Consider the following 19,486-nt stretch of genomic DNA (forward strand, 5'->3'; position numbering starts at 1 on the left):
TGTCACAACAGTCTTGTAAGTGCATCTCTGGACTGTAATGACTTAGCAGGACTTCCTCTACAATTGATCTTCCTGGCTGCTGTGGGTCGCCCAGGCGCCTGGCAACAGAACCGAAAGCAAGAAGACTCTCTTTCCTGACAGGGACAGGAGCTTATGGGGGAGAGGGAGAAGAGGAGCCTGAGTGGGAGGGGAGACAGCAACAGGGAGGGAGAAGGGCAGCAGGCTCCCTACTTGGGTCCGGGCCTCCCCCCGCAGCAGCAGCAGAGTTTGGGCGTGAGAGGATGCAGGGGGTTGGGGCACAGGATAGGGTGAGGCTGCCTCTGGGCGGCACTTACCTGGGGGGGCTCCCTGGAAGCAGCGACATCCCCCTCGCTCAGCTGCTAGGCGGAGGTATGTCCGGGCAGCTCTGTGCGCTGCCTCCACCTGCAGGCACCGCCCCCACAGCTCCTATTGGCTGCAGTTCCCGGCCAATGGGAGCTGCGAAGCCAGTGCTCTGGGTGGAGGCAGTGTGCAGAGCTGCCTAGCCTCTGCCTAGCAGCTGAGTGAGGGGGATGTCACTGCTTACAGGGAGCGCCCCAGGTAAGCGCCGCCCAGAGCCCACCTCATTCTGTCCCATACCCCAACCCCTAGCATCCTCCCACACCCAAACTCTGCTGCTGGTGATGGGGGGTGGTGGCCTGAGACTGCCACAGAAGCGGCCAGTGCGCCTGGCACAAGGGCTGTCTGAGCTGCCCGAGCCCGGCCGCTGCAGAAGTCACGGAGAGTCACAGAATCTGTGACTTCTGTCACAAAAACTTACAGCCTTACTCATTGGCAATGTGCATCTCACCATCTCCTTCTAGAGGCACTCCCATGTAGATAATAGCCTTCTACTCCTACCAGTTACTTTCTCAGCTCAAAATGATAGAGAGAAGGGTTGTGGATCTAAAGATCTCAGATCTGCTGGGCACCAAACTCCCTTAAACACTTTTCAAAATCTCAGCCACTCAGTTTTTCTGGCTGTCACACATTTAACCACATGATCCTCGAAGCAATCAGAATATGGAAGTGTGTAATGTTTGCTATTGGAAAGTGTCATTAAATGTGGTTGCCTCTCCCCTGGGGCCAAATTCTGACACCCTCACTCTTGTTGAGTAGCACCTCTCTCCAAATGCACCTTACTGCTTTCAGAAGGACGGCACCTGAAGTAAGCCGGTATCCAACAGAAGCACAGGGCAGACTCTGGCCCACAGCAGTGGTTGGCAATGGTTAACAGACCACTTTACCCACTGAGCTCAGTGTGCATTTCTGAGAAGTAACAAGAACTTTTCCTCTACATTTCTTAGGGCCCTCATGGAAAGAGGAGAATCTCTAGATTTTTTTGGTTTCCCTACTGTGATGTACATGGATACCTTGTGTTCTGGTTTTACAGGAGACAGACTGCTCCTTTCACAAGTTGCCAACCTGAATTTGTGCTATGTGTACTTCAGCGAGTGTCCACTTAATGTTCTTAAATTGCTTCAATGTTTGCTTTATGACTTTACCTTTAGAAGACCTACAGTATTTTATGTGTGGCTACGCACATACAGGCATATCCATCTCCTTACTGGATCTTCCTCTATGGCTGCATGTGCATGAGCCATTTGGTCTTCCAAGGTTGGAATATATTTTGTGCATGTTCTGGCCCTCATTTTGACCAGTTCTGGGATAGAAGGATTTTGGGGCAGAGATGCCCGGAGGCAAAAATATATTTTATTAGCCACACTGCTTCCTACTTTTCAGAAATGCTGTGTCTGATACAAGTGTGGTTTGCAACCCACACAAATCCTTATGTGAAGCACAAAAAATCCAAAAGAGGGCTATTTCTGTCCTGAAACCAACATAAGTATTCCTATCAGCCCAGATCACTGATGGACCCTGCAGTGCTCATAGGAGCATTTCACATGTAACACCTTGGAGATCATCCTAGTGGAGACAATTTTCATATAAACAGCAAAACGCTTCATATCCAAAGTGGAGAGCAAAGTTCTTTGGGTCCTTTTAGTGAAACAGCACGCCTGCTCCCATTTAATGTCAGTAGGAATTGTGGGTGCTTAAAAACCAGGCCCCATCTTTAAAAAAAATCTTCCCCCTCACATCCGCCCCAGTAAAAATGGTTGTAAGTCCCAAATCCAAACGGCCACATTTATAGGCTCTACACTTACGAGACATTTACACTTTAGCACAAAGTAACCAAACAGCACTTTCTCTTTTCACTTACAGAATACCCTAATTCCAAACAAAGTTTGGCAGGTGTTTTCTCTACAACAGTACCTCAGAGTGCTAATATCTAAAACAGCTCAAGGAGTTCCACTCCCTAAACAGACTTGTCCTATCCTTAACTTGAATCCTGGCAGATATGTCAAGGAGTAATAAATTTCAAATATTTTCTAATTTTTGCATCTATACAAACCATATCTGTATTGTTACTATTTTCAGCGTTCGGTTAAAAATATTTTCTCTGTTCCGTGGCCAAACATAAGTTTATATACATTTTGGAATAGGAATTTATGCCACAGGTCCAAATGTTCAAATCTGGGCATCAAAAATCTCACTCATGATATACAATACTCATTATAATAATACCCATGTTGGGCCTATTTGAGCCACCAAATGCACGATTTGGGCCCTCAAATGTACCCTAAATAACAACCAATCTCCTGAAACCTGTAGAGAAATGGAAAACATTTTTTATTTACTGAAGTCCTACGTAAGTGCAAAACGTTTGTATTACAGTGAAATAACTACAAAGCATTTATACCTGCTGTGCATAACACAGAGCCCTAATTAACAGGAACAGACTATAATACCTTGAACGTATGCTAGCACTTGCAGCCCTTTCAAGATCAAAATTTACATATGACCAATGTAATTGTATTATTATTATTAAATATTTACATTGCTGTAGCTCTCAAAGGCCCAGGTCAGGAAAGGTGCTGAGTTGTGCCAGGCACTATACAAACAGACAGGCCAAGATGGTCCCTTCCCTGAAGGGCTTGCAATCCATGGTCTAACAGAATCATTACATTCCAGTACTTCTGTTTTTGACAACAACAATATCTTAATGGGGAGATATAAGAGGTCTCATATCACTGCAGTCAGTCAGTGGAATTATATTGCCACAGTACAGAAGATGCATCAAAATTAGGCCTAAAGGGTGTTCAATGGTTTGAGGAGAGTCAAGCCATGCTGCTCAAACATGGGTGCCATCAAATGTTGGCTAAGATGTATAGTACTTTAATATAATAATACCTATAAATATTTCTCTTAAGCACTCCTGCTAACTGATTCGTTGGGGACAAGGGAGGAGAAATAGTTACTTACCTCTTGTGCAGTCAGGGCATGTTCCCCTGCTAAAAGCAGCATACTCAGGCCTCCCATCTGCGTAGGATCTGTTCAAGAGTAAAAGAAATATTAAGGTGATTCATCTGCAAGCTGAAAGAACTTACTGTGTGCACTGAAAAACCTCAAAAGGCTACTTGTCACAGATGCTCCAAAGCAAGATGCCACAAAGCCAGCCCAAGAGAATCACAAATAACCATTTCTACATACCCTCTGGGATAGACATTCAAAGCTGTTTGAGGGATTTGATTGGATTTGTGTGCTTAACTCCCCTTTGTGGGGAATTACAATTTTACTGCCACAGGTTCCAAGCACTACAGTGATGGATATCTTTAAAACGGCAAGTGTGATGATCTCATACCAAACATATGCAGAACAGCGCTAATATCACAAATATTTACAATGGAAATGGAAGCTCAGAATGGGGGAGTAACCCTCCCTCAGCTACAGAACAAGGAAAGAGGAGGGACCGCATCAGAGATGAAGCTTCCTTTTAACAAAAGGGAAGCATGTTTGCTTTTTTACTTATTTTTAAACTAGAGCTGAATTTAGTGTTCAAGCATGCCAGGCTGACAGCTCTGGAGAATGTAGCCCTCTATTTATCCATAGCACCAGTACAGCACAGGCATTTGGTTGGGCAAACTGTCCACATGTCACCCAGCCAATACAATATTAGGTAGAGTTAAAGTAATCTTAAATAAAATAAATAAATAAATCTTAAAAATGTCAATAAATTGACATTGCAATGAACAGTGGCACCATGTACTCACCTGGTGCCTTTTTCAGGGATCTCACAACACTAGCCTTTTCGTACTATTACTACTACTGATTGATATTAGAGTAGTGCCGAGGGGCTCCATTGAAGATCAGGGCCCTGTTATACTAGGTGCTGTACAAACACATAGTAAGACAATTTGTGGCCTAGAGAACTCACAAGACAGATCAAGTGGGAGAGAAAGAAAATAATTATCCTCATTTTGCAGATGAGGTACATTTACACTCAGCCCGGACTCTGATTCAGGTTTGAGGCCAAGCCCCTCTTCCATTCACACACAAATCAAAATCAGTTTGACTCAGGTCAGCAAGCACTCAAGACCTGGGTCCTAGGACCGTTCTAGCGGGGTGAGCCAGAGCCCGAGTCCTGCTATGTATTAGGTTTAAGCCCCGACATTCTGCAGTGTGGACAGAGGTCAAGTTACAGACCCAAGTCAGAAGGTCTGCATAGCGCAGTAGGGATGCATTAGCATGGCTGAGAGTCCTGGGTCTAGCAATTTTAATCCCACATCTACAATGCAGCATGGATGCTCAAGCAACGGCTTGAAAACACCAATTCCACAAGCCCAGGTCCCACAGACCTTGGGGTACAATGCACTGTAGACATATCCTGAGGCACAGAGAGATTAAGTGACTTTCCCAAGATCACATAAGCTGTCTGTGGCAGAGCTCGGAATCGAGCCCACATCTCCTAAATTCCTGTCCATTGTCTTAATCACAAACCATTTTTCCTCTCTAAACTTTAACGGCTACATTCACAGGGTTAAGTATTTTTATACTGCATTTACAGATGAGTAAAACAGAGACTCAGAGAAGCTAAGCAATTTGCCCCAGGTCACCCATGGAGTCGGCGGGTGAAGAAGGACAAGCTGACTCCCAATGACTGAAGAACACTGCCTGATGCCAGAGTGACTCACTCCAGGCACCAGGTTGGTGTAGAATTAATTTTCTGCCTTACCACAAGGAGCAATGCGAGGAGCCTTTTTTCAGTTTCCCATTTCATTTCACATGGGGAAAAAAAAAAGCTTAATGGGGCTTAAATTTGGGTTTAAAGTCGTATTAGCCTTGAGAAGAAAGATAAAATAATCCTCAAAGAGGAAATACATTGGCTTGGTGTGGGATTTGTAAGAAACAGTGGACAGAAAAAACTCTCGGGGTAGAAGGTAGGGAGGGGAGGGAAGGGGAAATCAGGCACATGACAGAAGTATTGTCTTGCCAGGCCAAGCTATCCAGTTCCGAAAGCTCTCCTCACCAGAAGAGCATTCCAACTGCACTGACAGAGGCAGTTCTTGTCCTTCCAGTTGGGAGACGTCAAAGCAAAGGAATGGGGCAATTCAGCGGGTGGAGGGGGAACGGCATCCTTCAAATACAGAATAACTATGTGCGCGATAGCCTGGTCCAAACCCTTTTCCTATTTCCAAGCATTTTCTTTTCCAGAAGAAGGTCTTGTTTCTCTTCCTTTTAAATGAGCACCTTCTTAATTATAGGGTAAGATTAAGGGTTTTATTTTAAAGTGCTACTGTAGTTGCAACAGACATTGAAACCATGTATTTAAAAATAAAAATCAAAAGGAGAAAAAATGACAGCTTAGTGGAAAGTGAAAGTTTAATTTGGTGCTCAAGCAACTAAAGACTACTCGTGCTGCAGCTGAAACAGAGAGCTGGAGGTTGGATATCTGCTCTTGATGAGGACAAAAATGCTGCTACCAAGGTTTCAGATTGCAAGATAAAATAATAAAAGGGACAAATAAGATTTGTGTGATAACACACTGCATTATGTTGATACCCTCTTGTGCTTAAGTGTTACTGAGGGCTCTAAGAACAAATTAAGAAAGATAAATAGTTTAATATGGTAAATGCTATTTTAAAATTATTTACAGGTATTCAACAATAATAAAGAGATCTCTCTCTCATTATCAGCTTTATTCAGAAAAGATTATTAAAATGTTAATAGTATAATGGAGGTTGATTTGTGACCTTAACTATAGCTACTACTACTGGATTATAATGAGACGGAACACTGCAAGAAATGTCCATGCAAGCGAGACATCGTACAGAATGTCTGCCTACTGAACGCAATTAAGCTTTGCCTTATGCCTTATACAAGTAGGGCCCTACCAAATTCATGGCCATGAAAAACACGTCATGGACTGTGAAATCTGGTCTCCCTCCTGTGAAATCTATATAGTATAGGGTAAAAGCACACAAAAGACTAGATTTCACGGGGGTAGACCAGCGTTTCTCAAACTGGGGGTCCTGACCCAAAATGGAGTTGTACTGGGGTTACAAGCTTATTTTAGGGGCGGGTCACGGTATTGTAATCCTTACTTCCATGCTGCCTTCAGAGCTGGGCGGCCGGACAGTGGCCGCTGCTGACTGAGGGCCAAGTTCTGCAGGCAGCAGCGCAGAAGTTAGGGTGAAAATATCATGCCATGCCATTCTTACTTCTGCGCTGCTGCTGACGGCGGCTCTGCCTGCAGAGCTGGGCTCCTGGCTAGCAGCCGCCACTCTCCAGCTGCCCAGCTCTGAAGGCAGTGCTGTCACCAGCAGCAGCGCAGAAATAAGGGTAGCAGCACGCTGCCCCCCCATAACCTTGTGACCCCCCCCAACTCCTAAATAAATGAAATAATGAAATTTATTATTTTTAAAATCTTATGACCGTGAAATTGACCAAAATGGACCAGGAATTTGTTAGCGCCCTACCTATAAGGTACCCCAGGTCAGACATCTTTTAGTAACACTCCATTACAATTTCTATTTTGCTTTAAGAATAAATAAATAAATATATAAATAAAAAAGACACTGCTAGTGACATTGGATATATAGAAGCCTAATGTCAGTGTCAGATATATACCTGACTTAATAATTGGTCAACAATATTGGGGGAAAAAAGGATGTTTCTTGTATAGAGAGTACCTTCTTAAAAACCACAACAAATTTTGTACCATACTTGCATTGGTAACTCTTAATAACTCCAATGGGACAACTTGTAAAAGGCAACAAGGATTTTCCCCTCTATATTTGTTTTCCTAATATTATTGCACATAAAAGCAAAGAAAACATAAACATGTCAAATGAAATTGGCAGTGTGGGATGTCTTTACACCACGCATTTTCCTAGTTCTAGAGATGCAACGTGTCTTGAAGATGCATGTTATTAATGGAGTACCAGTGGTTTAAAGAATAACTGTCCTTTGCTTTTCACTTCTTCGTATGTTCAGCTACTGTCTGGTTTCCTAGCAGTAATCCATATGGATTTCAAAGCTGGCAATCATGGGGGCAGCAATCAGACATGAATGAGTTTTTGTAAGATTGGAGAAAGAGGAATTGAGCAAGGCTCAACTGGTACAGAGTTGACACAAGGTTTTCCAGTTGGTATAGCAACACTGAGGCCTTTCATGATTCAGTGATGAACTTCTCCATTGTGAGCACGTAGTACTTTCACAGACTACTTTTGTACCGGTGGAACATCTGCTTTTCACTAGTGGGGTGCAACTGTGACACGGCAGGAGCAGAAACCCTACCAACTTAATCTGTGACCCACAGACTGAAGTACACTATTCCTAGACAACATAAAAACACTGTGCTCTTTACAAAAGGAGGGAGGTCTGGTGGCTAAGGCACTGGCCTGGAACTCGAACTCAGCACATCTGGGAGCATTAATGCACTAGTCAGATTCCCCTGTCACCCAGTCACCCAACTGTGTTGTTTTGGATATATTTACTTCATTCATTTCTACTAAACAAATCTATTCTTATCTTTATTCACACAAGTAGCCTGCTCACATGAGCAGAGGTAAGCATGGGCATAATTAATTGCAGCATTAGGACTGGGATTTGAAAAGCCTTCCTATTACTGCTTATAGATGACTGTTGTTTACTCTAGGGAAGATGGTGGATCCTTTTCATTCCATGTATCAGATCTTGCCAGAAGTCTATTGATTGTTTTGTTGCCCAATTTTAACTCCATCTGCAGAGATTGACTAGCTTTATTTTAAATTCCTAGCCTTAATTTTTCTGGGTTGCTTACAGCTCTGTTTATACTAAAGGACACTGTAGGGGTTTATTGTGTACAGAGGGGAGGTGGTTTCACTCAGGAGGAATAAGCCATGCGAGCTGCTGATCACGTAATCTCAAGACCATTTAAAGATGGTTAATGTTATTCTTCTGATGTTAAAAGCAGAATGGAACGAAGGGATTTACAGTATCTGATGCTGGGCTCCCAAATAACAAGCATCACAAATTATGTAACTTTGAAGCATGACAAACTTCATTTTGAACTACATTTCACACTTCCTTCATGCTGAGGAGCAATTTCATTATGGGAACTTTCATACCATTGGGTTGGGCAAAAATGGATACAAGCTTTTTATCCTTTCAATCCCATCCCACACACAAATTTCCCCTACCCCTTTGTCTGTAAGCTCTCCAGGGCAGAGAGCTTGTCTTTTCTGTCACACACACAGCACAGTCTAAACAAGTTTGAAAGTTTTTGTAACATCCTGTGTAAATGTTGTCTTTAAAAACAAGTGAGGGAGGGGAAAAAAAGAGCTTATTTTGTCCCCACTAAATCCAGTTTGTGCCAGTTTTAGGTTTTGAAGTTGCCAATACTCAAGCACATTAGCGCCTGTACTAATAAAAGACCTGATCCTGAAAGTTCCGACCACTCTGCTTATTAAAAACTCCAAGTTTTTTTTTAGTAGTTACCAGTGTATCATTTCTGTGTACGTGAGATTGATAAACATAGCATGGTGCCACATGAAATTACAGAAAGAAAATGCATACAATCAATAGTATAATTTTTTGATTTATAGTGAAAAGATCTAGTTCTAATTAACTGATGGTGGTCTAGACCTGCAAAATTTGGATCCAGACCAAAGCCTGCCCCACTTTTAGATGTCAGATCTCTGGCCCTGATTTATGATAGAGCTTGTGCTTAAGTCCATCTCTATTCAAAGTCCATCTCCTCGCTTAAGTCCATCTCTATACATAGCACCTGAACACAGGCTTCAGTGTGGTCCTAAATAGAGGCGCTTACCTGAATTAGGGTCTATAATTGTAACATGGAATGGAGAACATGGAATTATAATAGGCTTAGAATGGAGAAAGCTAGTCTTATTGTCTTTCAGGATAGACTCTCTTAATGTCATCAGTGACAGCGACAATACTCACAGGAAACAAGGACATAAAGCTCACCTGCCATTCCAAAGTTCAGCTGAGGCATTTCTTCAGTCTTTGCCACTTTCTTGGGACTTGGTAAATCTTTTGCAGATTCTGGCGGGAAGGCCCATAGCTTTTTCCTGTTTGTAACAGTGGATGACTGGGTTTTCACAGGTTTGTTTGTTGTAGGGCACCACTTGTAGCCAGGATTTGCCTTCATAAATGCATCTTTGTACTAGATAGGAAAGGAAAAAATAAGTGGTAAGGAAAATATTCAAATCAGACATGGCAATATGATATTTACAGGACAATGGGAGAGCACCCCATTCGCTAGAGTGTTCAATTCAGCATATAGTCTTTTATACTCTTAACTGTGGAGTTTCATCAAAGGTCTTAGTCACATCTCTAAACCTGTGCTTTGAGTTCAGTCTGACCACCAAGCCAAACCTAACAAGATGAAGTTATTAAACAGCAGGATTTAAAAATAGCAGAGTTTTCCCCATCCTTACTGGTTATCAGTAGCTGGAAAATAAACCACTTTGGAGATAAGTGTGACAAGATTTCATGGCTCCTTGCTCCGCATACACTTTTTGGGGATTGGAGGGCAGGGGAAGACGACAACTTTGTCTTTTACAATATTTTAGTTATATTCTTTTCAAAGCCAGGTATATCTGTGAGAAAATAAACTGTTACTTACAGATACTGTCTCATTTTCTGTGACAGTGCATCTGATACTTTGCTCCGAGCTCATAATCAGAATTTAGCACCATGCATAGCGATCTTTAGCATTAGAAAGCACTGTGGCGGTTTGAAAACTTTCTATGGCATTGAACACACAAAGCATGCGTCCAAATTGTTTGGGAACATTCCTGGCACCCGATGGCAGGAGAGGCTAACCAGTCTATGTAGCCTGAAGAAAATTCTGGCTCTAATGGAGTCTGGATTAGAAGATGCTTTATTCAGTCCATAACATCTGACAATAATGTTTTTAATATTAAAACTACTTTTTGGTCTTATTATTAGGGCTGTCAATTAATTGCAGTTAACTCAAGCAATTAACTGAAAACAAATGAACTTGATTAAAAAAATTATTGGCGATTCATCACAGTTTTAATCGTACTGTTAAATAATAATAGAAAAACCAATTTAAATTTATTATGAATATTTTTGGATGTTTTTCTACATTTTCATATATATTCATTCAATTACCACACAGAATAGAAAGTGTACAGTGCTCACTTTTATTATTTTTTATTACAAATATTTGTATGTAAAAACGAATAAAAGAAAGAATTTTCAATTCACATCATACGAGTACTGTAGTGCTCTTTTTTTATGAAATTGCAACTTACAAATGTAGAATTATTTTTTTACATAACTGCACTCAGAAACAAAAAACAATGTCAAACTTTAGAGCCTACTAGTCGACTCAGTCCTACTTTTTGTTCACTAATCGCTAAGACAAACAAGTATTAGAGGGGTAGCCGTGTTAGTCTGGATCTGTAAAAGCGGCAAAGAGTCCTGTGGCACCTTATAGACTAACAGACATAAGCTTTCGTGGGTGAATACCCACTTCGTCGGATGCATGTAGTGGAAATTTCCAGAGGCAGGTAGGCATAGCAGTCGGTGGGTTTTCGGTGTAGGGCTATTCTATCTACTACCCAAGATCCACAAACCCAGAAATCCTGGATGCCCCATCATCTTGGGCATTGGCACTCTCACTGAAGGACTGTCCAGATATGTGGACTCTCTACTCAGACCCTATGCCACCAGCACTCCCAGCTATCTTCGTGACACCACTGATTTCCTGAGAAAACTACAATGCATTGGTGATCTTCCAGAAAACACCATCCTAGCCACCATGGATGTAGAGGCTCTCTACACAAACATCCCACACACAGATGGAATACAAGCTATCAGGAATAGTATCCCTGATGATGCCACAGCACAACTGGTTGCTGAGCTCTGTGACTTTATCCTCACGCACAATTATTTCAAATTTGGTGACAGTATATACCTCCAGACCAGTGGCACCGCTATGGGCACCCGCATGGCCCCACGGTATGCCAACATTTTTATGGTTGACCTGGAACAACGCTTCCTCAGCTCTTGTCCACTCATGCCCCTTCTCTACCTACGCTACATTGATGACATCCTCATCATCTGGACCCATGGGAAGGAAACTCTGGAAGAATTCCACCACGATTTCAACAGCTTCAGACACCACCATCAATCTCAGCCTGGACCAATCTACACGGGAAGTCCACTTCCTAGACACCACGGTGCAAATAAGTGAAGGTCACGTTAACACCACCCTATACCAACCGACCGCTTTGCCTACCTGCCTCTGGAAATTTCCGCTAAATGCATCTGACGAAGTGGGTATTTACCCACGAAAGCTTATGCTCCAATGCGTCTGTTAGTCTATAAGGTGCCACAGGACTCTTTGCCGTTAAGACAAACAAGTTTGTTTACATTTACAGGAGATAATACTGCCAGCTTCTTATTTAAGTCACCTGAAAGTGAGAACAGGCATTTGCATGGCACTGTTGTAGCCAGCATTGCAAAGTATTTATGTGCCAGATATGCTAAACCATTATATGACCCTTCATGCTTCGACTTGTAGATTGTTTATCTTTTTTTACAGTGCAAATATTTGTAATAAAAATAATAATACAAAGTGAGCATGTTACACTTCGTATTCTGCATTGTAATTAAAATTAATATATTTGAAAATGTAGAAAAACATCCAAAATATTTATAATAAATTTAAATTGGTATTCTATTATTAACAGTGCAATTAATCATGATTAATTTTATTAATCTTGTGACAGCCCTACCCATTATCAAAATTCGTTAGTTGATTTTTTTTTTAAAACATCACTTTCAGAAGACGATTTTTTACCATCGTAATGTGAAGCATGGGAGGTTCAGAGTAATGTGCCCTGCATAATGAACACACTGCCAACGTGTTTAAAGGTGCACTGCAAGGCAAAAGACTTGCATTTACAAAAATCTCCATTGTGATATGGAAAGAAAGCATCAAACTTTTTCCAAGAGGCCTTTTCCCTCCTAGTGTTTTTGTTTTTAAATAAAAACAATTAACAATATCAGATCTTCAGTTCCCTCTGGCAAACCCTGGCAAAACAGAAAGTTGGATTTGAATGGTGATAATGATGCCACTCAGCTCAGGTTCTACCCACACATGACGTACACTCCAAATATCTTGCCACGATCCTTCAGTAAAAAACAGGAGATGAACACAGAACAACATGTAAAATACACATAGGAAAATAACTTCTTTGAATAAAGTTTGAGGCTGTAACATCAAGGAGCATATATATATTGTATTGCTTCACAGTGCACTTTAATGTGTTCTTTTTAGTGACTGAGTTTTCTCATTCACAGACATCACTAGAAATGGGGAAAACCAAAAAGACGGCAGGGGAAAAGGGGTATATTTCATTTGAGGAACGCACTTTACTGGAGAACAGACAATGGAGCTGGCAACAGAAACTGGGCTCCATGAACAGGTGCTGATGTAAAAAGGCAAGTAGGAATTTGCTAAGCATTGTTCGGATGTCATGTCAGTCTGGAGTTTGCATTTATCAGTCAAGAAATACCAGATTGGTATGTGAGAGGAGAAAGGGAGGTCCACAATAAATACTTTTTCATTGTCCATAACTGGTACCTTTTAAGTAGTAAAACTACATATTAAGCAATATGGCAGTGATTTAGAGAATTTGGGGGTCAAGAGAGATGGAGAAGGATGCCCCCTTAGAGCATATAATTAAGTATTGCATTTATGAGAGCACACTGATGTGCTGAGGTATAATAATTTTGTAGGGGAATATGGAGAAATTAGTGGTTACTCTTTTTATACAGGAATCTGCCTGTGAAGCTCATGCTGAGTGTCATACAATGAATGGCAAAAAGTTAATCTTTGGATTATTGCTGGTGGCTATTGAGAGTTGTGTGATAATACATCCTCAGAGCACCGAAAAGGCTGTACACTGATTACGACTGGATGCCTTGTGAGAGTCAGAAACATTTATTTGGACATTCTTAGACCAAGGTAACAGGACTTGCCAAAACAGCAAGCCTGAGGTCTAATTCTTGCAGTGGTAGAATGCCTTTCTGTTTGTGATTCAGGCTGCCAAACGCTTATCAGCACAACTCCGATGGGTTTAGAAAGCCCAGTTCTGTGGGAGGCTACCAAATTAGTGCTATCTATTCCTGGCATGGGAATGAGGTATGATAACTTCAAATGTATTAGCTGACTATTGGCAGAGGCCAATGATTAAATGGGCATGAAGCCTAAAACTATCCTCACCCTAAATTCTATTTGTTGTGTGCTGGCAGGGTAGCTAGGGACGTTTCCAGCGCAGTACCATGTGCTCCATTCATTCATGTGACATCAGTCCAACCACCTTTCGCACAAAAGCACTGAATTCCCTTTAAAAAATATTGCATACAAACAAAACTAAAGAAAATAAATCCTTTGGCTACGGATGGAAACAGGTAATAAATGTTTTGAAAACCACATCCTCTAACAGAGCTACTCCAGTTCTTTCCCAGATCAATATCCATGTGAACTGCAAAACCCTGTGTGTCTTGTGGCAGTATTATCATTGCATGTGTGCTTCTTGTACTTTCATTTCCATCTTAATCTGTCAACTGTCACTGTCTGCCTCCAGATTGGAGCATGGATATGGATGATTCACCTCAGAAAAACAAAAATACTATGTGGATACAATGTGTGAAGTTCTATTTTTATTTATTTGTAGGCTTTCCTATAAATAATTTGTATGTGCTGCTGAACCACAATCTCTCTGTATATCTTGAACGGGCTACATGTATTAGATTGGAAAATTAAAGAGTGTGGCACCTCCTACTTTTTTTTTTTTTTAATTCCACTTGAAGAGTTCATTTTACTAGTGAATGGGCACCACATGAAAATAGCATCATCAAGGGAAGACACACACACACACACACACACACACACACACAAAGAAACAGCTTTACTTTCTATTGTTAGAACATCAAACCCACTCATGAATCAGTTTTCCTGCTCACACAGTTAAAAGCACAGAATCCCCAACAGCACTAAAGTATATCACCCCACAGGGTTATAATACATCACCTACTCGGATTTATGTATTATAGAACTCCGGGCTATTGCTCAATTACCATTCTTTTTTAACTATTCACAATGATTTAGGAGGCCAAGTAGGATCTGAATGTGTCCTGACAGACACTTAATTCTTTTCTTAAAATAAAACATTTTTAAAACAAAATAAAAATAGATGGCTCCAGGCAGCACTGTAACTGGCATGGCCATTCATAGCACAGGATGTTTTCTTGAGCAAGGGTCTAGTCATTAGTTGTTTAATGACTGCCAGCACCTCTTGGAAGCAGCATTAAAAATTTCCATCAGCGCTCCCTTGCTGGCTTTCAGTCAGCCATGTATTGCCAACACCAAGCATTCAAAAATCATGAATCCGGGATGACACGGACACACAAAAGGAATCATGAGATTGATTTAAAATAATAAAATCTGGTCTCTATTTCCCTTCTAGGATTTGAGCCTTCAAAATTTGTGTTTTTGGGAAGATGGATGGTCCAGTGGTTAAGGTGCTGGCCTGGCACGTGGGAAACCTGGGTTTAATTCACTGCTTCACCATGGACTTCCTGAGTGAACTTGGGCATGTCACTTAGCCTCTCTGTGCCTTAGTTCCCCATCTGCAAAATGGGGATAATAGCACTTCCCTACCTTACAGTGAGGATCAAAATATTGGGACGGACTTTGAGATCTACTGATGAAAATATAGGCATTATATATTATTATGTTATGGTTTCCAGCTTTCCTCTGAAAACATGAATGCTAGAAATTTAACACACACACACACGCACACACACTCTCTCTCTCTTTTTTAAAAGTAATATTCTCACAAACCACCAGGAATGAATCCAGGAGCTTGGACTTTCCAAAAAACCACCAAGAATGTTGGCAACACCGTGAAGGACATGGTTTACATGCATGTCACGGTCCACACCTCTCTGAGCATATCTAGCAAAACTCCACAGGTGGAGGCATATTATTTGTCTCTTCTCATTTTGATGCTGCTTCCAAAGCAGCCGCAAAACAAGGTCTGAGTCTGAGCCTGTCTGCGAAATAGCTGAAAGAGTCCTCACAGTGAGAAGTGCTCAACTTTGTTGCTGAGTGGCAACAGTCTGCATTCATCAGGCTGTTCACCACAGGAAAGAGGCCAAACAATTCTGCTGGCTCAGATATTGTGGATTCAAAGAAATATTTGAAAACCAACTGTTTTCCAACAAGCACTTTAGCACTAAAGCCCTTTCTGTTTTTTACAAAAAGCTATGTGAAAAATTCTAGCCCAAATATGAAGGGAGCAGTGGGGAGGCATTCTTAAGAGGTGAACTCGATCCCTTTCGTGCATTTGGGTAATTAAAATAGACACACATATTTATGTACAATTCAAGTGACTGGGGAATAAAGACTACCTTTACTGAGGAGAAAATGGCTCTTTCACTCTAAACTATAATGCTAATAAATGGCAGCGAGCACATGTGGTTCTGCCAGAAGTATTTAGCAGCTATTGAGCTTTTGCCCTTGTGCAATAAAAGTTTTATAGTTTAAGTTGAAGCTGACCTATAATGGTTACAGGATACAAAGCAAAAGCCTGCCGTCGCTCCTACTGAAGACAATAGCAGAACTTCCACTAACTTCCATGTTTTAAACTAACAAAAATTCCATGTACTCTCAGCATTGTTGGCTAAGATTTTTAAAACCGGGGGCCAGATTTTCAAAGATACTTAGGAACTTAGGAACCTAAAGATTCAGATAGCTACTTTTGAAATTCCCACTAGGTGCCTCAGTGAGTTAGACACCTAATTCCCATAGAAAGGCAATGAGAGTTAGGCACTCAGTCCGCTTAAGAGCTTTTGAAAATCCCATTAGGAGCCTACCTGTACCTTTAAGTGCCTGAACACCTTTGAAAATCTGGCCTTGGTGCGTATAGCTAGGCTTCTAAGTTCATGTTTAGGTACTTATATAAATGACCCAATTTTCAAAATTGCTGAAGTCCATGAGAATTGCTGGGTGCTCAGCACATCTGGGGAAATTCAGAACACTTATTTAGATGCCTAACTTTTGGCATCCAATTTTGAAAGCTTTGACCATTTGCAGTAAAAATCTTGAGATCTGATGACAGCAATGGTGGAATACCACCACAGTGAAAAGCTTTTTATGATCTATTTCAAATCATAATTTTCTGAAATGTGTCAGTTAGTTTAGATGGCTTAATAATTAGACCAAAAATTGCAATATGAATGTAATTTTATTCTTTACTCTTATAGGTCGCCACCTGCTAGCCTGTAAATTGCCTGTCTTTAGGAAAAGGCAAACAACACTTAACAGGATTTGTGTTACACCACTTGAGAATCCCCACAACAAACCAAGCACTAAATAATATGAACTAATAATATTCAAAATGAGGTTTCAGTTGATTATGTTTATTTTACAGTGTGAGCCTGATTATAAGAGGTACTAAAGACAATTCAGTTGTAGACTATTGTTGCTAATTATTATTGTTGTACTGCACAACTGTTTGAAGAATAAAAATTATACGCTTTATATCTTCTACACATTCTTGGAGCTCATTTTAATGATCTGAACTCCCTTGGATATATTGTTTCTCTTCTATAGCAAATGCACAATGTGTTCTTAAAGCCAAGAAAAACTAAATCATTACAGGAACAGTGACATATAATAGTATGATTAATAGTTCCAGATCTGTCACTTCTCATGATTTATGCAATTATTCCCCTCCCAACCCTTACTAAATAAAAGTTTCTTTCAGCAAGAGAAAGAAAGAAAGATTAGATTTACTTATTTTGAAAAAAAGAGTAAAAAACTTTCCTCTTTCCAATATATGTATCATATCTCTTCATTGATTTTTCTTAATTTTTAAAAGCACTGCCTAATTTAAAGTGGGAATGCAGAATAAATTAGGAACTTCAACAACAGGAACAAACCCATAGTTCATCTAACTCAGTATCCCGTCACAGACTGAACAGTACTGGGTGCTTCAGAAATTGTATACATCTGCTTTATACATTTTTATTTATAAAGTATGTCTATGCCATGTACAGTGCTTGTCTTTCCTTACTATTTCTGAACATGTCCCAAGACAGAAGCTCCAGAAATAAGTAGATCTCCAGAGAGTGATATGATCTAATACAGCTCCCTCAAGATATCCAAACTTCATGTGTGTTTGGAAACAGTAAGAAATTATCCTAAATAATATGCACAAGTTACGGATAACTGCCTCCTTAACTGTCCTAAGGATAGCTCTGACTCAGGCTCCATCTACCGCTTATTCTATAGTCCATGAGCTCAGATGTAGTGTTCTCCTTCTTCATTGCCCCAGCAGTTGCCTTGTTTGATGTCGAACTCCATAGTTCCCCACACAATCCACGTTAAACAACTAATTACTATCTTCTGTTTCGGGCTAAGAAGTCTACCCTATATAACCGGCTACAGTCCAACCCACTCCAACATCTCTCCCTCACATTTAAATTGTGAGATGAAACAGACATTTTGTGAAATGAGGGACTTTTCATGGGATTCCCACATAAGGGATTTTGATGACCTATTGTTCACTGATTCAGGGATTGGATTCCGCCTTAGCAACACTTGCCACCTGAGCAGTTACACATCAGAGAGAGAACAGTGAATAGGCAAAGTGAACAGTTCATGAAACAATGGCAGCTTAAAAATGATTTGGCCAAACTATTTGGTGAACACTGATTTTATTAGCAAAGGAAAAAAACAGGCTACGTTTTTGGAATTTTGGGTTCAACAAGGACTGTTTAACAGGCTCTATTACCAATAGGAAATGCACAGTTCAAGATAATGCCATCTATCAGTACTGTTGATTAACATGGAATGGACTTTTAATTATGCCTTCCTTGGGCACATGCCTGCCACGCCTTTCTGGGAGGACAACAACATGCCATTTACATGCTAGCATCATACGAATGCTGTACCATGAGCTCTATGTCCATTGCATCCAGAAGATTACCAAGGACAGGATAGTTTGGATACAAACACACTGCTTCCCTTGCACTCTGATTCAAAATAAAACAAGCATTAGTGACAGTAACACACACCAGCAACCTTAAAATGAAAGCACGGTACAAAACCACAGGGCACAGAGTCTTACTTTAGAAAATGGCACTTCAGAGAATTTCTGATACACTATGTACTGTGACACATTTATATCATCATGTTAAATACTAAGACATTATAATGCACAGAAGATAAGACATTTACAGCAGAAATTCTGTTGACACTCACATACAACCGGAACAGTACATACCTCCTTGGCCATGTCAGTGTATTTTTGCTTTTCTTTCGGGTCTAGAACAGCCCACCAATCTGCCAATATCTTGGTAGCACCACGATTGTCCAGACGGGGGTGTTCCTGCCGCACAAGGGAGCGATGACGTTTGCAAAATAAGAGAAATGCGTTCATTGGCCTGCGGGCTCGCTGCTCTGAGGATTCATCATCTTCGGTTTCATCAGCATCGTGCTCTAGACCTTCAGTCCCAAGAAGTTGGACCTATTAGCACCAAAAGAGAAATGTTAAAAAAAATAAGTCAGTCAATAAAACATGGATAAGCATCACCCATTATATTAAAATTTGTGCATGCATATATATAACTAAAACAATGATACACACACGCCCTTCCCAAAATATGTCTACAGTAAATCTGCCAATGTCTTGTACCTAAGCAGAGATCAGTAAAAAGCTTGTTCAAGCCAAAGTTTCACTCTGAAACTCTCTTGCCAGACTTGAGCTAAGATTAAGAGAGGGAACAGGTAAGGGCCATTCTCTGCCACCAGCCTAGAGAGTTCAACCTCAGGCACTGAAAGAAAGAGCAACCCATTACATAACTGTCACAATGCAACAATGGAGAAAGGACACCTTAGTTAACTTAGCCTGGACCATGTAGCTTGCAACCAACAATGTGAATGGCCACTGGAAATGAACAGTTAGCTAGCACAGAGGACTGATGCTATGTAGTCCCAGCAACTCTTTCCCCACTCAAAAGCTGTGTTGCTGCACCACTCCGTACAATAACTAAAAAGTTGCCGAATGCTTTTCAG

The 19,486-nt window shown here is 40.9% G+C and overlaps 1 protein-coding gene across 5 annotated transcripts in view; it reads right to left on the bottom strand.

Moving 5' to 3' along the window:
- BBX (BBX high mobility group box domain containing) overlaps positions 1 to 19,486 on the bottom strand; it is a 180,288-nt gene that overhangs the window by 63,205 nt on the left and 97,597 nt on the right. For all 5 annotated transcript variants that reach the window (XM_074972945.1, XM_074972938.1, XM_074972927.1 and 2 more), the window contains exons 5-7: positions 18,696 to 18,938; positions 9,328 to 9,526; positions 3,343 to 3,410 (exon numbers count right to left, since the gene is read on the bottom strand). In XM_074972945.1, the coding sequence (XP_074829046.1) occupies positions 3,343 to 3,410; positions 9,328 to 9,526; positions 18,696 to 18,938 (510 nt within the window). The remainder of the gene's footprint in view (positions 1 to 3,342; positions 3,411 to 9,327; positions 9,527 to 18,695; positions 18,939 to 19,486) is intronic.

Source organism: Natator depressus, chromosome 1 (assembly GCF_965152275.1).
Source record: "Natator depressus isolate rNatDep1 chromosome 1, rNatDep2.hap1, whole genome shotgun sequence".
Taxonomy (NCBI): domain Eukaryota; kingdom Metazoa; phylum Chordata; order Testudines; family Cheloniidae; genus Natator; species Natator depressus.